Source organism: Corvus moneduloides, chromosome 5 (assembly GCF_009650955.1).
Source record: "Corvus moneduloides isolate bCorMon1 chromosome 5, bCorMon1.pri, whole genome shotgun sequence".
NCBI classification, from domain to species: Eukaryota; Metazoa; Chordata; class Aves; order Passeriformes; family Corvidae; genus Corvus; species Corvus moneduloides.
Window position 1 is genome coordinate 55,019,865 of NC_045480.1, and position 23,915 is coordinate 55,043,779.

Below are 23,915 nucleotides of genomic sequence, written 5' to 3' on the forward strand. Positions count from 1 at the left end.
TCACATTCCTGAACATGTACAGTTATTTAATCTATGTAATAGAGTTAGGAATCAGTTTAACTGTGGCCAAAAATATCTTAATTGAATTAACTTTTTGATCTGCAAGTTCACAGGATGTTTGGAAAAACAAAATATATTCCAAAACATGCTTAGTTACTGAAGTACGACATGTTATTGGAAATGAGCGCATTCTTTCTACTTCCTGGATTTTAAAGGGTAAAATCAAACATACTGCCAGTCCTTCAGGAGCAAATATGCAAGAACAAAACACTGACAGCAGTGGATTCTCAGCTTAAACTGTGTTTGAGATTCTGGTTTTGTTTGTTTGTAAGTTTTCCAAGTAGCCTGGGAACTTGGACAGCCTGCAAATGTGACTGTTAGGCCTGCCTCATATTCCTAGTAGGTTTTGTTTTGTCTTTCAACTTGCATCTTTCATGTTAATGATGGTAAGTTCTTCCCCTTGTCTTAATTAACATAAAGATGTGCTGTACAGTTAGAGAAAACAGCCAGTTTGTAGGAGGAGTGGTGTAATCTTATAGTAATGTTTGCCTTGTAAAACCCAGCATGAATTGAAGGACGGTAGGGAATCAGCAGGAGATTTGCAAGTGTTGGAATCAACTGTAAATAAGATCTTTCCTTAGAGAACCAGAAAAATATACTTGTGTGCATTCCACCCAGTGCAGTTAAGACCTCTTGCCAGAGCCTGCATTTAGCAGACTTTTGGAGGTTAATGTTTAATAGGTTATTAGCTAGTGCTGTTTGCTGTGTTCCCAGTATATGGATCTCCTGCTCCCTTGGAAGTACTATTTTGTGCAAATTAAATGTGTTTCATACTGAAACACGTGAATCTACATGTGCTGCTGCAGAATCCATGGTGGAGCAGTTAATAGTGTGCTATCACAGGTTTTTCTGCTTTTAGTTCATGCACTTCTGTTCTCATTTTTCATCTCTGTTCAACATAATAAAAGCAATTCTTGTACTGCATGATTCCTAAAATCTCTGATTATTGCATGCTTATCTTACTAGTATTCAGTCAGTGGCAAGCCTAGTCCTCCGTTAACTGCAGGAATGTTGATTTCTAACTTTTGCTAGTAAGTGACAGAACAATGATCTAACACACCTACGTGATTCACTTGAGTCATTTGTCTGCGATGACTTGTGCTTACAACTGGAGGTATAGTTGTAATGAAGATACAATGCCATGAAAATGGGAGATAGAGAACACGTATGAGATCACCTTGAAAGTTCTGTTAGAGTACAGAATGTATTTTTAACTCCTTTTCTAGTTCAGAGGTGAATGACCCAAGAACCGAATCATTCCTGTCCTTTTGTTGCTAGATTGTTATGTGGTCTGGTGGAATTTCTAGTGGAGTCTCAGCTTATCTCTGTTACCCAGTGTTGATTCAGAGGGCCATAAAAATGAGCTTGGGCACGTTTAGTGCCAGTTTATTGGTATGCCTGAGAGTGCTGCTCCACCTCTGTTCAAAATTCCTAAGGCCTGAACCTGCTTTTATTACAGAGTTTGTAAACAGCATTCTTTATTGCTGAGAAGGAAAAGAGATTGAGGAGTGGGAGCTGGAGTCAGCCTTTACAGTCGTCTACTCAGTTGTTCAAGTTCCCTGGTTAATGAGTTGGCCATATGGTAATGTAGGCTAGGAGAAATACAGAGGTAAAACAATCTGTTTTCCTTGAAGGATCTGCCTGCACTTTATGGGATATAGCACAGTTCAGACCAGTGCCAACACTGTCTTTTAGGGAGCAAATTCTTTCATTACTGTGTAATTCATTGTCATGCTGTGAACAGGAGAAACACCATACATGGAGAAAGACAGGTTTCTTAACAGCTTGTTTTAAACTTTTCAACCTACTTACATGGACTTGAGTGAAACAGCTCTGAATTTTGGCGCAGCTTCACATTTTTCTAATGAAGAAATCCTTTGGCAAACACTTACTTGTTTACAGCTCAAACAGTTGGCTAGCAGGAAGGATGGAGGAATGTAATGGGCACTGTACTGACTTACCTTTGTTCTCTGGCTTTTGATGGGCTCATTAACGTTTGCCCTTTAACAGCAGAGCAGAGAGTTACAGAGCATTTGCTTTAGGATTCATTCACGTTTATTTTAAGAATACACTGAAATATCACATCATGCCCATTGTAACTACAGTAACTTACCATAATTTTTCTTGCTCTCACTATTGTTTTGAATGGGCAGGTGAATATAGACATGAGCAGGAAGTCTGCCCTGTGGGAAGCTGAGAGCAGGAATTGTCACCATAGTCAGCCTTCTAAGTTCATTCCTGCATTTCTCCTGAGTGTGATCATCTGACCATATTTGTGCTTCTTACTTTTGATGCATTATCTATTCAAGCTAAGAGAGTCCAAAGTGGATGAAAGGCAGAAGTTATTCCAAGAGGAGCAGTGTCCCAGCAGTGTAGTCAGAACTCTAGGATTTGGATGTGAATAACTTCCAGTATCCTTGTGGGATACATTCAGGATTGTGACTGAGGCTGGATTTTTGTGTTTTTCAAGAGGCCATAAGGTTTGTTGCTGCACAGAGATGATAAGATGATGGGCTATCGTATCTCTCCACTGTAAAATCATGCATGTTTGTTTTGCTTTTGAGCTTTTTGGTTTTATTTAATCCACCAGGGAGTCCTCAACATGCCTTTTGCTGAGATTCCTAGGACCCCTGATCTGCAAAGTCTACATCAATCCCACTCTTTCCTCTCCACCTGGATAAAGCTCTCTTCACCTCAGTTCAGAACACTGCCTGCGCTGCATTTCCTTTGGCAAACAGATGCCAGGCAGCAGTCAGTGACTGCTGGGAGCTGGTTGTATCTTCTGGCTTGAGGCCCGTACATCTTGTTGCTTTTTGGCCTACATCCCATGCAGGCTGCACGCCTGCAGCATTTTGACAAAGCTGCCTGGAGAGCTGCACAGGGCAGGAGGCTGAAGGGATTCCCTTAGGCAAAGTGCCTGACCTCCTGCAGAAAAAGGGCCTTAAGGTGCTGCTGGTTCACTTCAAAAACCTCCTGTTGTGCGTGCGCCATGCAGAGTCACAGGTTAAGATAAACTTACTACTGGGTTGATTGCTTAATTTTGAATGTTTTTAGGACAGGATAGCTTTGGGTTCAGATTACATCTTTCTGGAGTGTGCAAGTTTAATGTTTAGCCTTCAGGGGAAATTTGGAATTTGTTCACTGAATCTGCTTTGGTTTATAAGAGACATGATTTTGACCTTGAGAGTTTACTGAAACAAAATTATGGGATTCACAGCCAGTGACAAGTAAACTACCTTTGGAGCTAGAAATGCTGTATCTGCAGAGCTGTGCTTGAATTTCATAGACTTTCTGAGAGCATTTGCTAGCTTCTTGCCTCTGGAATCGAGCAGTGTTAGCAAAGTGTGTGTTTACTTTCAAGCATTTAAGCAGTTCTGCTGTTCACTGTGGCTTTGGTCAAATATGGAGGCTCTGGTGTTGTTTCCTGAGCTCTGTCAGGCTGGTGCTGTGACTACTGCCCTGGGGAGCCTGTTCCAGTGCCCAGTCACCGTCTGGGTGAAGAACCTTTTTCTGATATCCAAACTAAACTTCCCCTGGCACAACTTCTGGCCATTCCCTCTGTCCTGTCACTGCTCACCACGGAGACAAGATCAGCGCCTGCCCCTCCTCTTCCCCTCATGAGAGGTTGCAGACTGCAATGAGGTCTCCCCTCAGTATCCTCTTCTCCAGGCTGAACAGGCCAGCTGCTCCTCATATGGCTTTCCTTCAGGCCTTTCATCATCTTCATTGCCTTCCTTTGGACACTCTCTGATAGCTCAATATCTTCCTTACATTGTGGCACCCAGAACTGCCCCCAGCACTGGAGGTGAGGCTGCCCCAGTGCAGAGCAGAGCAGGACAGTCCTCTCCCTTGCCCAGCTGGCGATCCTGTGCCTGGTGCCCCCCAGGACAGGGTTGTCCCTCCTGGCTGCCAGGGCACTGCTGACTCGTGTTCAACTTGCCATCGACCAGGACTCCCAGGTCCCTTTCTGCAGCGCTGCCTTCCAGCATCTCATTCCCCAGCCTGTCTGTACATCCAAGGTTGTCCCATCCCTGGTGCAGAATCCTGCACTTTTCCTTGCTGAACTGCACATGGTTGGTGATTGCCCAGCCCCCTGATTTGTTGAGGTCTCTCTGCAGGGACTCCCTGCCTTCGAGGAAGTCAATAGCTTCTCCCAATTTAGCGTCCTCTTTAAACTTACTTAGTATTCCTTAAAGTCCAGTGTCCAAGTAGTTAATGAAGATGTTGAAGAGTACAGAGCCTAAGATTGGGCCCTGTGGAACCCCACTGGTGACAGGTCCCCAGTCTGATGTCATCCCATTCACTGTAACCCTTTGTGCCAAACCCATGAGCCAGTTGCTCACCCTTCCCATGATGTGTTTATCCAGCTGAGTGCTGCACATTTTGTCCAGGATCCTGTGAGAGGCAGTATCAAAAGTTTTACTGAAATCCAAAGGATTCCCTTGATCAACTAGATGGATTACCTTGTCATAAAAGGAAATTAAGTTGGACAAGCAGGACTGGGATGTGGTTTAAAGGAAGATAATACTCAGCTCTTTGATTCCAAAGAGTCTTGCTCTCATTAAGACATCTGAACTTGCATAGAACATCAGAATTTCATAGAACTTTAAAGCTTCATACACTTTAGGGTTGCATCAAATTTTTAACTTTGATATCTGAGAAGAGCGGAGTGCGGAGGAGGTGTTTTAGTCATCCAATGCCTAAAAATACAAGTAGAGTAAGAGAAATCCAAATTTGGCAGTGGCAGCTGCACATATTGTAAAGATGATGTCTCGGTTTTGAAAGACAGGTGTCTGCTAAGGAAGGCCCCCCTTGAAGTGGCAGATATAACCCCTTTTCCCTCCAAGTTATTATACTTTGAAATCAAGAGCCTTTAGGCGAAGATGTGGGAAATAGGAATAACAGTTCTTTACTATATATATATATATGTATATAACCAGTCAAACAAAACAACAACAACAACTATGGCAGTAACAGCAATCACAAACCCAGTGCCAGCCTTCTCGGCTGTCAGGCTATTTCCCCTCGGGTGCAGTTCCGCTCGCAGCCGGCAGGGGCGCTGGTGGCTCCCGGTGAGCAGGGCAGGTGCGACGGTTCCCCCGCGGCTGCAGGGGGCGCTCCGGAGCGAGCTCGGGAAACCCGCGGCTCTGGTGCCCTGGGATCCCGGGAAGGGATGGAACAAAGGCTTCACAAACCGCTGGGCAGTTGATCCCGGGCTCTCAGGAACAGCAGGCTGGAACGGCAGGGACGAACGCCAATCCCGGGTGGCAGACGAGATGTATCCAGATGGGAAAAACCCACGGATGCCCAGGCAGGCAGGGCGAGCAGGGCTACAGCGTAGCGGAAGCTCAAAACAGCAGCGGGGCAGGGCAGCCACAGCCCGGTCTCCAGCAGGGCAGGGAAAGCGGCTTTTGGGGTCCCGGCGTTGTTTCCAGCAGGAAGAAGGAACGGCCAAAAAGAAAGAAGCAGCAGCTCCTTTCTCTGCAGCTTCTCTCTCCGGACGCTCAGAGCGAACTGACCCCACACCCAGGTGTAGACAAAGGAGTAGCCAGGTCCGCCCCACTCCCCTTTTGTCTTTCTTAAGTACAGCTATTTGTCCCCTAGCAACATGCATATGGGAGAAAATTCCTTTAACAGAGAAAAAAAACAGACTAAACTAAAACCCCAACATTATCCACCCCGAATTTTTTCCCATACTAACATGTTACATGAAACTTAACTTTTTTAACCATATAAATCTATGCATTACCCAAATTATATACAAATATACATGCTGATACTGATACAAGTACAGAGCCATGGGTAGTTCACCCTAAAACAAGGTCCCCTTGAGGTAAGCATCGGGTCTCTCCATCCTTTTGCATCACCCACCAGGTGCAACCTGGTCCCTGAGCAAAAACAACCCCACGGATGGGTTTGTCTTTGCTCAAGGCAGACTTTACCCAAACAGTTTTTCCAAGCATACCTCTCATGTGCACCACTGGAACCTTATCCCCGTCTGTTGTTTGTAGGGGTTCAGATTGGGCAGGGCCTGCTCGGCTGGTGGAACCTCGAGTGTTAACTAACCAGGTGGCTCTTGCTAAATGCATCTCCCAGTTTTTGAAAGTCCCCCCACCCAGTGCCTTCAAGGTGGTTTTAAGCAGTCCATTACACCGCTCAACCTTCCCAGCTGCTGGTGCATGGTAAGGGATGTGGTACACCCACTCTATGCCATGTTCTCTAGCCCAGGTGTTTATAAGGCTGTTCTTGAAATGAGTCCCATTGTCAGACTCGATTCTCTCAGGGGTGCCATGCCTCCAAAGGACTTGCTTTTCCAGGCCCAGGATGGTGTTCCGGGCAGTAGCGTGAGGCACAGGGTAGGTCTCCAGCCACCCAGTGGTGGCTTCTACCATTGTGAGCACATAGCGCTTGCCTTGGCGGGTTTGAGGCAGTGTGATGTAATCAATCTGCCAGGCCTCCCCATACTTGTATTTGGACCATCGCCCGCCATACCACAGAGGCTTCACCCGCTTGGCCTGCTTGATCGCAGCGCATGTCTCACAATCATGGATAACCTGGGAGATACTGTCCATGGTTAGATCCACCCCTCGGTCTCGTGCCCACTTATAGGTGGCATCTCTGCCCTGATGACCTGAGGCATCATGGGCCCATCGAGCTAGGAACAGTTCTCCTTTATGTTGCCAATCCAAGTCTATCTGGGACACCTCTATTTTCGCAGCCTGATCTACCTGTTTGTTGTTACGATGTTCTTCATTAGCCCGGCTCTTGGGGATGTGAGCATCTACATGACGGACCTTCACGGATAGCTTCTCTACCCGAGTGGCAATGTCTTTCCACTCTTCAGCAGCCCAGATTGGTTTTCCTCTGCGCTGCCAGTTTGCCTTATTCCACCTTTCCAGCCAACCCCACAGAGCATTGGCTACCATCCATGAATCAGTGTAGAGGTAGAGCTTTGGCCACTTCTCTCTTTCAGCTATGTCCAGAGCTAATTGGACAGCTTTGAGCTCAGCAAATTGGCTCGATCCACCTTCTCCTTCAGTAGCCTGTGCAACTTGTCGTGTGGGGCTCCATACAGCGGCTTTCCATTTCCGGCTAGCGCCTACAATTCGGCAGGAACCATCAGTGAAGAGGGCGTATTGTCTTTCACTCTCTGGTAGCTCGTTATATGGTGGGGCTTCTTCGGCACGTGTCACCTGCTCCTCTTCTTCTTCAGAAGATAACCCAAAAGTCTCACCTTCCGGCCAGTTCGTAATTATTTCCAAGATCCCAGGGCGACTTGGGTTTCCAATTCGGGCGCGCTGCGTGATGAGGGCAATCCATTTGCTCCAAGTAGCGTCGGTGGCGTGATGCGTGGAGGGAATCTTTCCTTTGAACATCCACCCCAGCACCGGTAGTCGGGGTGCCAGGAGGAGTTGTGCCTCTGTGCCGATTACTTCTGAGGCAGCCTGGACTCCTTCATAAGCTGCCAGGATTTCCTTCTCTGTGGGAGTGTAGTTGGCTTCAGATCCTCTGTAGCTTCGGCTCCAGAATCCCAGTGGTCGGCCCCGAGTCTCACCAGGCACCTTCTGCCAGAGGCTCCAGGACAGACCCTTGTTCCCGGCTGCAGAGTAGAGCACGTTCTTCACCTCTGGTCCTGTCCTGACTGGGCCAAGGGCTACGGCGTGAGCAATTTCCTGTTTGATCTGGGCGAAGGCCTGCTGCTGTTCAGGGCCCCAGTGGAAATCATTCTTCTTGCGGGTAACCAGGTAGAGAGGACTCACGATCTGGCTATACTCGGGAATGTGCATCCTCCAGAAACCTATAGCACCTAGGAAAGCTTGTGTTTCCTTCTTGTTGGTCGGTGGAGACATTGCTGTGATCTTATTGATGACCTCAATGGGAATCTGACGTCGTCCATCTTGCCACTTTACTCCCAGGAACTGGATCTCTCGGGCAGGTCCCTTGACCTTGCTCTTCTTGATGGCAAAACCAGCTTGCAGGAGAATTTGAATTATTCTCTCTCCTTTCTCAAACACTTCGGTTGCGGTGTTCCCCCACACAATGATGTCATCAATGTACTGCAGATGTTCTGGAGCCTCACCCTTTTCTAGTGCAGTCTGGATCAGTCCATGACAGATGGTGGGACTGTGCTTCCACCCCTGGGGCAGTCGATTCCAGGTGTACTGCACGCCCCTCCAGGTGAAGGCAAACTGAGGCCTGCACTCTGCTGCCAGAGGAATGGAGAAAAATGCATTGGCAATGTCAATAGTGGCGTACCACTTTGCTGCTTTGGACTCCAGCTCGTACTGGAGCTCCAACATGTCTGGCACGGCAGCGCTCAACGGTGGAGTCACTTCATTCAGGGCACGATAGTCCACAGTCAATCTCCATTCCCCATCAGACTTGCGCACAGGCCAGATGGGGCTGTTGAAGGGTGAGTGGGTCTTGCTGACCACCCCTTGACTCTCCAGCTCGCGGATCATCTTGTGGATGGGGATCACAGCATCTCGATTTGTCCGATACTGCCGGCGGTGCACTGTCGAGGTGGCAATTGGCACTCGTTGCTCTTCCACTTTCAGGAGCCCAACTGCAGAAGGATTCTCAGATAGTCCAGGCAGGGTGTTCAATTGCCTAATGCCCTCTGCCTCCACAGCAGCAATCCCAAATGCCCACCTGAGTCCTTTTGGGTCTTTGTAGTAGCCATTCCGGAGGAAGTCTATGCCCAGAATACACGGGGCCTCTGGGCCGGTCACAATCGGATGCTTTTGCCACTCCTTCCCAGTCAGGCTCACCTCAGCTTCCAAAAGGGTCAACTGCTGTGATCCCCCGGTCACCCCAGCAATGGATACAGGTTCTGCCCCCACATGTCCCGATGGCATTAAAGTACACTGTGCTCCAGTATCAACCAATGCATCATATTTTTGTGGCTCTGATGTGCCAGGCCATCGGATCCACACCGTCCAGAAAACTCGGTTCTCCCGTGCCTCTTCCTGGCTAGAGGCAGGGCCCCTCTAGCCCTGGTTATCATTCTTTCCCTGGGCGTACATGCTCGAGGTACCTTCAAGGGGATCCGACATATCATCCTCCCTTCTGTAGTGCCTGGCAGCTCAGTCACGGGAGGCTGAGGCTACCTTCACCTTAGCGGAACCCCCTCGGTTAGTGCCTCCCTCCTTGAGTTCACGCACCCGCGCTGCCAGGGCAGAGGTGGGTTTCCCATCCCACCTTCTCATGTCTTCCCCATGCTCACACAGGAAAAACCACAGCTCAGCTCGTGGGGTGTACCCTCTCTCTCTCGCAGGGGGACGACGGGCTCTGACTTGGGGGCCTGTGACTCGCACTGGTGCCACGCTGACCCTCCTCATCTCCTCCCTCATCTCCTCCCTCATCTCCTCCCTCATCTCCTTCATCTCCTCTTTGAGGTCCTGGACCACAGCAGAGACATGAGCTTTTAGCGGGCCATTGATCATGCTGTCATAATGCCTGAGCCTGTTGGCAACAGAGCCCACTGTTTCTCGGGTATTGTCAGCATCAATCGTTGCAATGAAGGTGGTGTATTGTGATGGCCCTAGCCTTGCCAGGTTCCACATCATCTGTCCTGTGCACCTGACCTTATCGGGGTCATTATCATGCTGTCCATCCTTCCCAAAGAGTACCTCTAATATTGCCACCTCTCTTAGCTGTTGGATCCCTTGCTCGAGTGTCTTCCACTGCATTCTATGATGATACTCCTGCATTCTTTCTTTGTGAATGAACCTTTCTCTCACACTCATTAAGAGCCGCTCCCAAAGAGAGAGAGGCCCTGGCTCCCTCACAAATATCTGGTCCACACCTGGGTCCTGGGTCAACGATCCCAGATACCTTGCCTCACCACTATCCAGTTGCACACTTGTGCCCATAAGGTCCCAAACCCGAAGCAGCCAGGTGGTATAAGGCTCACGCCCCCTTCGCACAATGTCGTTTCGCATAGCACGGAGACTGTCGTGCGACAGGGACTCAGTGATGACTTCTGGCTCTGGCTCTCCTGCTGGTTGTGAGGGCCCTGGTTGCCCATCATCATTAACTGGTCGTACTGATTTGGTCTTATACTTCCTCCTTTGCACAGGGGCGACTGCTGCTGGCTGTGGTTGTCCTTGTGGTTCAGCTGAAGCCTGGACGGTTGTAACATCCATGGGTTCCACTGCTGCACCATCGGACTCACCCTCTTTGGGGCAGGGAGAGGGTTTTTCACTAGCTGAGGAGGTGTATTCCCTTAGCAATTGGCATATCTCCTGGCGCACCTGGCCCATCTCCTGGCACATCTCCTGGCGCACCTGACCCATCTCCTGGCATATCCCCTGGCGCACCTGACCCATCTCTTGGCACATCTCCTGCATCCCTTTTGCCAGTACCCCCACCCAGTTTGGGTAGTCCATTTCTGAGGTGGACTGTTGGGCAGTATCAGTCTGTGGGGCGGGATCTCTAGTGTCTGGGGCTGTGGCAGGCTCTGGCTCTGGGGTAGGATCTCTAGTGTCTGGGGCCGTGTCAGGCTCTGGGGCAGGATCAGGCTCTGGGGTAGGAACTCTACTCTCTGGGGCCATGTCAGGTTCTGGGGCAGGATCAGGCTCTGGGGTAGGATCTCTAGTCTCTGGGGCTGGTGTCCGGGTAGATATCCAAGCCAATCTCAACTTATCCTTGAATGCTAAATAGAGTAGGCCTATCAGCAGCAGATGGTTAGTATTCAGAGGGAATTTAAACCCTTCGAAAATTGATGGGGTGGGCCCAAAGAACTGGTTGAGGGGTTGGGAGAAAACTTCCCCTGGTGTCATTTCCTCACAGAAGGTACCATTGTTAACATAACCCCAAAAACATGTGCTCAGTGTGTGATAGCTGTTTATCCATGTGCCCACATTCCGGAGGAAGTTAAAAACCCATGAATTCCTCACCTTCTCGACCCATAACGCAAGCTGGATAACAGCAATGGTAGCCTTAGTCAGAGGACCCATATTCAAGTAAGGAGCTGCAAAGGGGAAGAATATAGCCACGGCTACATGCCACCCGAACCAGGGTAAACTAGACCACATAGTGCTGCCTAACAAGGTTCCAATATCCAGCACACAAAATAAAGTTATCCAGGAACTGTTATTCCTTTTTCACCTCTATCTCTTAATGCCCTTAGGCCCCACGTTGGGCGCCAAGATCTGTCTCGGTTTTGAAAGACAGGTGTCTGCTAAGGAAGGCCCCCCTTGAAGTGGCAGATATAACCCCTTTTCCCTCCAAGTTATTATACTTTGAAATCAAGAGCCTTTAGGCGAAGATGTGGGAAATAGGAATAACAGTTCTTTACTATATATATATATATGTATATAACCAGTCAAACAAAACAACAACAACAACTATGGCAGTAACAGCAATCACAAACCCAGTGCCAGCCTTCTCGGCTGTCAGGCTATTTCCCCTCGGGTGCAGTTCCGCTCGCAGCCGGCAGGGGCGCTGGTGGCTCCCGGTGAGCAGGGCAGGTGCGACGGTTCCCCCGCGGCTGCAGGGGGCGCTCCGGAGCGAGCTCGGGAAACCCGCGGCTCTGGTGCCCTGGGATCCCGGGAAGGGATGGAACAAAGGCTTCACAAACCGCTGGGCAGTTGATCCCGGGCTCTCAGGAACAGCAGGCTGGAACGGCAGGGACGAACGCCAATCCCGGGTGGCAGACGAGATGTATCCAGATGGGAAAAACCCACGGATGCCCAGGCAGGCAGGGCGAGCAGGGCTACAGCGTAGCGGAAGCTCAAAACAGCAGCGGGGCAGGGCAGCCACAGCCTGGTCTCCAGCAGGGCAGGGAAAGCGGCTTTTGGGGTCCCGGCGTTGTTTCCAGCAGGAAGAAGGAACGGCCAAAAAGAAAGAAGCAGCAGCTCCTTTCTCTGCAGCTTCTCTCTCCGGACGCTCAGAGCGAACTGACCCCACACCCAGGTGTAGACAAAGGAGTAGCCAGGTCCGCCCCACTCCCCTTTTGTCTTTCTTAAGTACAGCTATTTGTCCCCTAGCAACATGCATATGGGAGAAAATTCCTTTAACAGAGAAAAAAAACAGACTAAACTAAAACCCCAACAGATGACCACATTTATCGTGACTTTATGGTTACAGCATGGGAGTTAACCAAGGAAGGATTTCAGGCTTGGTTCTGAGTGTGGAAGAGAGTTGGTAAGTGAAATATTTTTCAAGTATGTTGACTCTGCTAAACCTGAAATGATTACAGAGCTATTGATCTTTGTTTCCCAGTGTCAGTAATTTATGATGAGGCATCTTTAATTCGAGAAGAACTTCACAACTGTAATATACCTATGTGGTTTTAAAGTCAGTATTGTAGGTTGTAGGTGAAGTGATGAATCAAGGTGCCTTTTAGTGACATTTTTACATTTCATTACTTTCTGAATAGAATCTATGTTTTGGGGAAGTATTTGGGCACAAGCCCATTTTAAGTAAGACAGCAGCCCTACTGAAGACATCTGTGGTGAGGGACGCCACTTGTCACCAGTCTCGACTGGGACATTGAGCCCTTGACAACTCCTCTCTGGATGCAACCATCCAGCCAATCCTCATCCACCAAACAGTCCATCCATCAAATCTATGTCTCTGCAATTTGGAGAGAAGGATGTGGTGGAGGCTGTGTCAAAGGCCTTGCAGAAGTCCAGCAGATAACATCTGTAGTTCTTCCCTTGCTTTTAGCTCTACTGTTATGGAAAAAAATGGCAGCATAATTCAGGTATGTTTGGATTATGTTGTTCCACAGCCTCTCTGACTTCTTTGTCCCTACTAGTGTAGTCCACATAGCATTCAAACCATGACTTTGGCACTTGCTTCCTCACACACAGAAATTCTGTGCCGTGGCCAGTAATGTAATCACACCCTCAGTAGGAGCATAGGAATAGAAAGTGAGAGAATAATATAAGAAGTGTAAGATGAATGTAACTGAAGAATCTCCCTGTGGATTTATCCCTGCCTTTGAAAGTCCTTTGGGCCTGAAGTATATCTGGTATTCACAGCTGCAGGAGATTTATCCCATCCAGATTCATCCCAGAAGTCCCTTACTGCAATAAAATGGTGGTGGAGCAGTGTTGTGTGAGAACTGGCTGCAGTATGGAATTTTGGAGAACACCACAAGTACAGCGTAAATACTTGGTCTGTTCACTGAATGACTTGAAGGGATTTGCTGTCTCAGCAGGAATTTCCACCAGGTTCTCTGGGGAAATTCAGGATGACTTAAACCCTCTGGCAAAATCTGTGTCTCCAAACAAGGCCTGGTGTAATTGTCATTACCATTAACTTTGGCAGAGAGCTTACAGCTCTGTGTATGAATGGAGTGAGTGGAATATATTTGTTTCAAGGTTTCAGTGGCTGAATACCAACTGTGGGTGACTTTGACAGGTGGCTCATTCCGTGGTTGTTTGACTGGGCAGAACTGGTTGAATTAGGTTGATTAGCTGTCAGGTATGAGTTACAGCTGGCTAATGTTCTCCTTTTCTCAGTCCTTCATGAAGCAGAGGTAATGCTGATGAGTGGATAGATTGACATTAAAGCTTTATGCTGATAGCTAGCCAGATTGAGACTAGAGTGAGAAAGAAACCAGTGTTCCAAATTTCCATGCATTGCTTGGCTATGCCTGGGTTTTTGCAAAGAAACGTACCTTTTTCTATTCCATGGGATATTTGTATTGATACAGACAACTTGTAAGTTGAAAGAGCACTAGGGTGACAAAGTATGAAGCCTTTCAAAAAATAATATGGACCTCTTTGTTTTGGTGGACAACTCTAAGAATTCCATTTGTGTATTAAGCAAGTTTTTGAGGGAGGTTTCTCTTGTCTGGAAGAGTACTGCGTTCATGCACCTTTAAACAAAAGAATGTGCTGTGTATGTTTTAATTACCTGGTGGGTTTTTTGAGGATTACTTTATAGAAATGTCTTTATTATCCTTTCTATGATGATATTTAAATATAAACTCACAGCTAGTTTCTTCCAAAAGATCTGCATTTAGACTTCACAGTTACTTAACTCAGATGGGTATGAATTGTCCAATTATTTACATGTTCACGCACAGCTTGAGATACTGGAAGTTTTTGATTTTCTTACTTGAGAACATGAGTGTGGTACTCAGAAAAGCAGGATGACCTGTGCTAAGGATCCGTGTCTATAAACCACGTTGATTCATATGCACAGAGCTCTCCAGACTCATGTGGAGCAGCTCATGTTCTTCAAGAACAGAGAAAGGTTAGTCAGCACACCACGTCAGATCTTTAGAATATGTCATGTTTATCTTTGATCTTTGAACCCAGGAGCTTCTGACACCTCACAGGGAGATGAAACATCCCTGTGATGCACCCAGTCAGTTATGAAGAATCTTGGTGGTATTATTGTGTGGGATGATGTCACTTGACTGGTCAGCTTGTGCCTCCAGGTGAAAGGTTTTCTTGCACTTTCTTCAACACCCATCATGATGCATGTTTATACTGGTCATAAAACTGACTAGTCTCTATTACAACTGCAGACACAGTTCCTTGCATCTGAACTTTGAGACAACAAAACTCGAAAGCCAAATGCAGGATGTATGGTGTATTATTTCCTTGTAGTTTTCAGTTCTTTGGTGGTTTTATTATCTTTTCTTGTCCCTTTGATTGTCAGTAGCACCTGATGCTATTTTGCTTGTATTTAGCTGAGAATGAAGGTGTATTTTAAATTACAGAGTAGCAAACTTAAGCAGAGCCCATGCTTTTAGTGGCCACAGCCTGTAGCTATGGTGTAACAGCCCACAACATACCTGCTTCAGGCTGAGTCTGTTTTTTGTCAAATGCAATTTGAGGTTAAGCATCACCAGAGAAAAAATTCTCAGGAAACAAAAATCAAATTATTTTTTCTTCAGCCAAAGCATCACTGCTCTCTAGGCTTGTCCTTGAATTTATTGGTGTCATCTTCCAAAGTGAAGCTTTTTATGTATTTGCAAAGATTTATAGATATGTGTTTGCTTAGTGGTTAGATTTCGACAGGGACAAAATGCTGCTTTGACAGATGCCACACCACATTACACATCTCAGTCTGCAGCAGGTCATATGTTCATGAGCTGGGCTTGTTTAGCCTGGAGAAAAGGAGGTAGAGGGGTGTTGTTATTGCTCTCTATACGTACTTGAAAGGAGGTTGTAGCCAGGTGGGGGTTGGCCTCTTCAGTGAGTCAGTGCCTCCAGGCCCTAGTGCCTCCTGTTGTGATTCTCTCCTGTAATGTTGCCATTGTGTAGCTCCCTGTCTCCCTTCCTCCCCAAAGACGTGGTTTTCCCCATTTAAATCACAGCACTGCTGCTGTTTTGTACCAGCTGAGAGGCACTGCCTGGTGTCCATGTGCTTTGTGCCCAGTTCCCGTGGTTCCAACAGCTGGAGACTGCTGCAGGTGATGGGCTAACAGAGTACTGCTGGAACCAGCAGTGGTTCAAAGGTGAGATGCTGACTTCAGGAAAAATGCCCACTGACGTCAGAAAAGTCAGGATCTTACTCAGAGCAAGCGGTCCAGAGGCTAAAACTGGGAAGCTCTCTCAACATCTCTCTCTGATTTCCCTTTGCACTGATAAATGTTTTATTTTTCATTTTATTATCTTCAAAGCTCAGTAAGAAGCAGCCTTCTGTCCCATGAAACTTCTCAACACGCACAAAGCATTTGAAAGCAACTGTGAGTGAAACAAAGCACTAGAAACAGAAGTAAAATGAATTTTACAAAAAACCTTAGGGTAAGACAGGTGTGAAAAGGAGTTCAGAAATTCTGATTTACTGTCCAGCAGATTTGTAACAACTACAGCAGGCAGCAGAACTGAGAAACAAATGGATAATTAAAGTCATTAGGAGGCACCAGCATTACTTCTTTAGAGAAAAAATGGTTACAGAAGGGCCTGTGAACATGTGCATAGGTATAGTCAGTGTAGTGCATTTGAATTTTCAGAAGGTTTTCATGGGATTGTCAACGGAAGCAAAGATATCTTGTGATTAGAAAGAAAGACTTTTTATGGATTAATAACTAGAAAGCCCTAAAAAGATATGATTGGTTTATCACTTTCTGAGAAGTCCCTTAAGGATCTTAGTTGGAATCTGTGCTATTTAACTGCTTCCATAATGACCTAGGAAATACTGAATGTACTGCTAATAGAAAAGTATTCAAGGTAGGAAAAACTAAAATCTGGCTACAAAGACTTTCAGAAGGCTTCTAATTTACTCTGTATTGGGTGCAAAACTGGTTAGTGGAGTTTCCATCACTATGTGCTAACTATGTCAATGAAACCCCACAGATTGTATAAATGTGTATACCGATGAGCTCCAAATTAAGCAATCATGAAAGCAAATAAAAGGTTAGATTTTCATGAGAAGCCACCTCTAAATCTGCCTTCATATCTAATGCCACATGCAGTTCTAACTGCATTTTAGAAAGGACTTAATACAACGTGAAAAGGTGTAGAGAAAAGCAGCAAAAATGATCAAACACATGAGCATGACTCCTGTAAAATGAGAGACTATATAAACTCATATTTTTCTGTCTGATTAGAGACCACTACTGGAGCAGTATAAAGTCAAGAATGGTATGGGGAAGGTGGTTACGGAACAGTTACTGGCAAATTCGCATAATTCAAAGCCAAGGGAAAGATTATGTCACCATACCTAAAATAGAAGTACTTTTTAATCGATTTTAATCAATGTGTAACAATGTTGTGAAACTCCCAGCCATGGGATCTTGCAAAGGCTAAAACCAGAAGTGAGCACAAGAGAAAACTGAATGTAATCACAAGGTTAGGTTCAATGTTTGCTGTAAAATAAGGGCCAGACCTCTGAACTTGCTCTTCTTCTCCCCTAAGAATTCTTAGAGCACATGTTGATATCAACTGTCATTAAAAAGTGTGGGAAGGGGGTTGAGCAGGGGTATATATTTGCTGGTACCATCTGTTTCTCCAGTGGTCAAGAAGCAAATTCAGTGCAAACTTTTTTAGTCTATCTGCTGTGATACAGAAAATAAGTATTTATTTCACTTACCTTTCTTTTCTTAATTTTTTTCTTGCCTCTGCTCTTTCAATAGACATGCCTTTATTCTTCTTTAAATAATCTTTATCAAGCTGAGTGTTTGATTTATCTGTATTTTGTAATACTGTTTTGCAATTTGTCATCTTTGATGTTTGCACACTGGTATGGAATATCTTTCAGTTACAGATTATGTGAAAAGGCTGTTCTGGCCTTTCTTCTCTTCATATTTCAATTTTCTCTCTCCTTGCTTCTGTAGATGACCAAACCCCCAACGGAACGACCCAACCAAACGTGCCTATTGCCACAACCAGGCCAGTCAGACGGAATACCTCGAGTCAGCCTCCAATTAACAGACAGTGGTTCATGTGGGAAGGAGATGGACTTAGCAGATGAAATCTCCTTCGTTAACAATGACGTGTTTTTCTCCAGGTTAGTGTTCTTTTTTTGTCTTTGTGTTTGTCTCTTTGTTTTGTACCTGCACCTCCAGCTCTGGACATTTTGAACACTTAAACAGGATACTGGGGTGTAAGATAAAGTAATGTGCCTTTTCCTGTTGAATCCACACACTCTGAAGCCAGCTGTGTGCTTTGGTTTACCTCTCCAACATAAAATTTGAAGCATATGAAGGTAGCCTGCTTGGTGAAGGAGTGCAGGTGGACAGGCCTGATCTACAATCAGGCAATAGAAATTACACCGAGCACAAGATGCAACCAAAATGTGTCTCTTTTGAATAATCAAGTGTATTTGATCTGCCCAGTTTAAGTCTTAACAGATGGCTGACTTTATTCTCACTCATAAATCCAAAAAGGAAGGGGCTTTTGAAGGGTTTTGTCTTTCTGGCAAGAATGGTGCTACTGATAGTACTGCTCCATTCAGACAAGAATGGAAGAGTATGTGTAGAGTATCTATAAGAGTATCTTTCTGAATTTATCTATGAGAGTCTTATCCGTTTAAAGCATCTATAAAAGTATCTATCTAAAGGAGTATTTTGAGTTTTGATTCTTGGCATATTGTCTGTTAGGTGAACAGGTAATGGGCATTTTGCTTTTTTGTAAAGTCCTTCCCTGAACATCAGGCTGAACCAGGATCTTTTCATTGTTCTCAGGATATTGAATTGAGTCTCGTTCTCTCTCCTCTTGTGTCTAGTGCAGCACATGAGGGATTCAGGTTACTGTGGGAAATTGCAGTGTGCTACTGAAATATGGAATTGGCCTGATATGGGAAATAGTGCTATTCACATGTCATGGAACACAACACTGCGGTGTCCTAGCATACCAACAAGGAACACAAAGCAGAGGCAGTGCTGCCAGACACGTAACTGAGTGACTTCACTGTGTAAGCAGGAGATGTGTGCTATTCTCAGCACCAGTGCAGACAGACAGCACTCAATTTATGAGACGAGTTAGCAAATTATGCACTAACACCAGGTTTTGATTCATAGTAATGGTGGTGAAGCATAGATATCAAATTTGGTTTCTAGCCCTTGGCAGGCACACATGCTTTTTAACTCTTAGCTATGTTAGCTGTGTGTTTCATCTCCCCAAACTTCCCCAAAGATTCCTGCAGCCAGAACACATCAAGTTTGTTTATATGGCTTCATTATTCCAGCTGCTTTTGACTGAGACGACTTAGAAATCAATTATCAGAGCAGGTTAGCTGGCAAAACAGAGAAGGCAATACAGTTCTAGCAGCTAGACAGGACCATGCAGGTGGGGCTGGGGCAGAAGTTCCAGCCTCTTGAGTTGATGTGCTGTAACCTGGCAGAAATTGTGCCCCTACCTGTACTCTGCTATGTGTTCCAAGGTGTAAAGGGAAATGAAGTGCCCAAGGGTTGAAATAAAGAACTGCCAGGTCTCATGTCTGGGAAGGTGTGTGTGATTGATCTACTTCATGAGGTACTCCAACAAACTGCCTTTCTTCCAGAACAGTCCCCAAGAGATGTAATTATTTGCTGTAGGAATTCCTGCTTTCCTGTTAATGTGTAATTGCTTAGAAGAGTACTGTTGAAGTATGGGACAGTTGGGCCAGTGCTGGCACAGGACATTAAGCACCAAATGAAATGTGTTTGTACCTAGGCAGAAGCCTAATCTTCATGCTCGGGCCATGGGTTGAAAGATGTCTGCATCTCTAATTTTATCTGGGAAATTAATTAACTGTAGAAATTAATTCTCTTGTAATCCCATTTTGTTCAAGAATGCCCTAGTTTTCTGTCCTGTCACACTTCTGTACATGCTTACCTAATTGTGTTGAATATCTACACTGCTGTTTGCTTCTGGTACTTTTTTGTCAGTGATCTGCTGCTGCAGGGGGAGTAGGTAGTGTTTGCTATTTTCTTCCCAGGTCCAGGCTGGCAGGTCGTTGGGCAGGATGGGATAGAGAGAAGGCCGTGGAGGAGAGAGAGGTCTCCAGCAGACCTAACATGCCTGGGGGACTGATGTCTGTGCAACAAACCCCGATTCCTTGGCATTAATGTAGCGCTCTGATACATCAGGAGTGGTTTTAAACATGCCTTTGGCAGCCTTGTGTCACTCCCATGTAATTTAAGCTCACAATGAAGTATTACTGGTCTTATTTCAGTGCAAGGCTATTATTAGGAGTTTTCACCTTTTTCAGCAGAAGGACTCTGGCATCTGACCTAGATTACAAAGTGTTTTGCAAACACACTGCTATTCTTGTTGGGGGGTTTTGTGTCACAAGGTACCAACAGTTCTAAAATAAATGTTATCATTAATTATATGTAATTACCAGGTAAGTTTTAGTGAAATTACTATATCTGCTCAGCTATGATATGATCTTTGTTAGAAAAGATTAAAGGTTGTTCTTGGCAGTGACAATCATTTGCTGTTTCATGAAAATGCCTGTGGTTTGTTCCCTTTCCATGCTCAGATACCATGATATGGGTGGATTAGAAGAGGATGAAGGGCTACACAGAACAGTAGATCCAGAATTCCACCTTTAGCAGCTTCACAAGTGTAACAGTAAAGAAATAACCACACACACTAAGCCCCTAAGGCCCCCTCTAGCAAGGATTACAATCTTCAATAAATTTTCAATCAGTTTAATTTGACCCTACAGCCTTCAGGGAGAAACTGAGAGACTTCTGGCTGATTAGTAATTTTTAGTACTATTTAAAATGCCTCTTAATGTGTCTTCATACAGTTGTCCTTAAAATGAAGATCCACTGTAGTGGATCCACAACTACAGTTGTCTTCTAGAATGACTTATCATTTTTTAAAAAAAAAATGCCTTCTTACAGGTATGATATTCCTCACTGCAGGAATTTTTTGAAGGTGCTACTGTCATCTAAAATATGCAATATATCAGTTGCAGTCAAAACATTGCAGAGCATAAAGTCTGTATCACCTGTATCACCTTCTGTTCACAACAGTTATTGTAAGAAAATGTTATATGTAAGGTTGTTATGTTCTTTTTTTCTGAACAAAATAGGTGGATTAACTCTATATACCTGCAGTCCCCACTAGCATATAATATATGTGTTGTTTTGAAAATTGCCTCATTATTATAGCTGTATGCCAAGGGCAAACTCCTAATTATGCAATAGCAGAAAAGCATACCTGTAATGCAGCTCTTGAGTAAATCCAAAAGCAGTGGAGAAAGAGAGAAAGGAAGGAAGGAAGACAGAGGCAGGAGAGGAGAGACTGGTGCTCTGAAAAAAGGATGAAAGTCTTTAGGCAAAATGCAGCCTGTTACGTACTTCTGTGAGTCTCATCTCATTTTTGCAAGGGTTCTGGTGCAGAACTTCCGGGCAGCCAAACCTCCAGACCCTGGGAATCACACGTGTCCTTTGTCTTTACCTGATTGAGAGCCACATGACTCACACTGCAGACTCAGGAGCTTGGGGGAAGGCAACAACTTTAGTACTGGAGAGTGGGCTGGATGGAATGGGCCACCCTGGGGCCTTACCAGACCTTCAGTGAGAGGGAGCTAGAGTGAGCTTGCAGCTCTGTGAAGCAGAGTCCCTGTTTGGGTCCCTCTTTCTTTCCTTCTTTCTCTAGAAGGAAAAAGTCTGCTCAAAGCTCTGGTTCGCACATAACTGCAGCAGGAATTGGCACGATTTTGGATATGTTTAGAGGTACTAAAACTTCAAATAACTGCTTCAAATAATAGATTCAAATGGCTTTTACTTCAGGGTTAAGATATATTAAGATTTACATGGATACAAAGGTAGGAGGGCCTCTTGCAAGCAATGCTCTCAGCCTTTTGTGCTAAACTTCATATACAAGCAAAGAGAAGAGAGAACTTTCAGAAAGGAGGAAAAATGCTTCCTGCAGGCAAAACGTGAAGCAGGGGATTGAGGATGGTGAGCATAGATGTCTTTCCTGATACTGGCTCAGAGGTGTATGCTGTCTGCAGGCTTTGGTTGATACTGTTCTGGATCTTTTGCCCAGGAAAGGGCACTGAAGTATGCTATGTCTATTGTAGCACTTGCTGGAGGTGCATCTCTTTGCACTCCTGGGACTGTTTTGAAGGGGGATCTCTCAGTGGGAGAGCATCCTGCTGTTTGTGGTGCTGTTAGGCTCTGTGCAGGGAAATATCAATGAGTGTAGCTGGGTACCTGTCCTTGCCTAGTAGTGATTGGGTGCTGGGAAGTGGGTGCGTGTATGGCAGCCAGACTTTGTGAAAAACATTGTGCAGCTCCTGAGAGCCACAGCTTAGAGCAACCACAGCAGTTGTTCAGTAAGCCAGCCTTCTGTATTTTGTAGCCATGTCTTGTGTGCCAGAGATCACAAATTCCTGTTAGTGACTGCCATCACAGCTGCATTGAGATTTGCTGGCACAGATACCCTGTGCTGGCTTTCTAACACGTGCATGTTCTCAAAGAGGTTTGTTTACATCAACCTTTTGTTCACAAAAATCCTTATATCTGGCCTGTGTCCTGAAAATAAAGGGATCACATGCCTAGTAGCCTGGTAGCATCCCTAAAATAAAGGGTTGGTTAATGTACCCTGCTGTGCCTTCTTTTTAATGGCACAGTGTATTTTCACTGCTAGTTACTGAGGTATGAAAACATACATACATTTGTACACTGAGAAGTTTGTGCTTACTATAAACACTTTCCCTATTTGTTGGCTTTCCTTTTAGCAGCTGCGGTTTAAAACCGAGGCAAGCCAAAACTTATCATTATTCTCTGGCATGTGATAAGAACTGGTCTGTTGTTGCCAGAACAAATCAAACAGGGGGCTAGTGTTGTTTGCTTAGCTGACTATTTTTGTTTAGGTTTGGGGTTTTTTTGTTTTTGAAGTCTGCCATGCCAGTACATTCAGTCCCCATCAAAAGTAATAATTTGCCTTACCACTGAGGAGCCTTGCTGCCAGGTTTACATAAGGGATTGCAGCCAGGCAGCAGGCAGGGCTGCCCTCCAACAGCCATGGATTCTTCAAGAAAACGATTCAGGAAAGGGGTAAAGGTCTGGAGCAGTGGTGGGGAGGTGGTAAGCACAGTTGCCTTCTGCATCATTAAGCTCGTAGCAGCCTCTGGCAGGCCCTGTTCTGAGCCCTCAGAGAGGACTTTTTATGTAAAATGTTGTTGCTTTTTGCCACTTTTCTCTCTTTAGGTTGTGTTGAGTTAGTTTTTCCAAGCTGACTCATTTAACTTTGCAAGTACATTTGTCTCCACCCTCCTATGCAATCAATTCCCTTCTTTCTTGCATTGTGGGATGCTGGCAGCAGGAACTGCCTTACATAATGAGTTGTTAAGAAAAGCATTTAGTTTTCTAAAAACACAGCCACAAAGACATGTGATTTCTGTGTCTCTCCAAGGCAGGTGACTGTGAATGGCAAATCAGGGTGTGGTCTGAACTCTTCCTGGGTTCTTCTCCCCTGTCTATAGCCCAGATGTAATAACAGTTACAGAAACATGTAATTATGTAGATTTTTTCCATGCAAGTCACTTGGGTGGATTTCAGTGTACTTTTCCAAGCATTTGCCCTTTCTCTTCCACCCTGCACAGGTTACTCCTTTAAATTAGGCTTTGTCATTACACTATTCTAACTTTCCTTTATAATTCTAGCCATTTTATCTTTGTCTCTCTTTGCAAGATTTACATGGTGACAAATTATGGCTTGTGGGATGGAGAACATTTTGAATCTGATGCTCTGACCTGTGCCACAGAAGTAGAAGTTCATCTTAGAAGCAAGAAGAATCATGTATGAAACAAAGATCTGGTGCCTATTCGAGGTAGAAGGCACATATGCACTTTTATTGTCATAATGTGCATATGGAAACAAAAGTTCTTCTTTTCAGTCCATGAGCCAAGTATATTAGCTTTTCCAGTTTCCTGGGACAGGATCCAGCAGCCTTAGAAATCAGAAAGGGACTACAGTAAATTCACAGTAATTGAGTAACAAAGCTGGAAAAAAAAATACTGCCTTTCAGGCATTGCTCTCTCTGCTAGAAGGAGTCTTTATTTTGTTACCAGCTTTTGCTGCAAGGATGAAGTCCCTACATCTCATGCAGCTTGATGGCTTTCTGATACCAACTGGGCCAGATAATAGAATTGCTGAGGAAATAAAGGACAAACATCTGTATGATTTTTAAGTAATTCTTAAACAAAAGGATACATGACCTCTTATTGGAGAACACACAGTAAATAATAAGGAGTTTAAGCCAACCTTGGAAATATTTGTGCTTCTGATATTTGTATTTATATAAACCAAGACAGCCATCACTAACCCATGTTTCAAGCAAGTAGGAAAGAAGCAGAGCCTCTGCACTGTGACTTGACTTATTTTTACTTCAGGGAGTAGTTCCCTCTCCTGTAACTTCCTTAGCCTGTCTGCTGGTGCATTGTTCAGATGGGGAGGTTCAGCACAGAGTGCTTTGTTTCCGGTAGCTTTGCAGAGC

General features: G+C 45.2%; 1 protein-coding gene across 5 annotated transcripts in view; it reads left to right on the forward strand.

The window, feature by feature from the left end:
• Positions 1-23,915, forward strand: part of FAM13A (family with sequence similarity 13 member A) — a 131,661-nt gene that overhangs the window by 39,171 nt on the left and 68,575 nt on the right. For all 5 annotated transcript variants that reach the window (XM_032109717.1, XM_032109718.1, XM_032109719.1 and 2 more), the window contains exon 6: positions 17,309-17,481. In XM_032109717.1, coding sequence (XP_031965608.1) covers positions 17,309-17,481 — 173 coding nt within the window. The remainder of the gene's footprint in view (positions 1-17,308; positions 17,482-23,915) is intronic.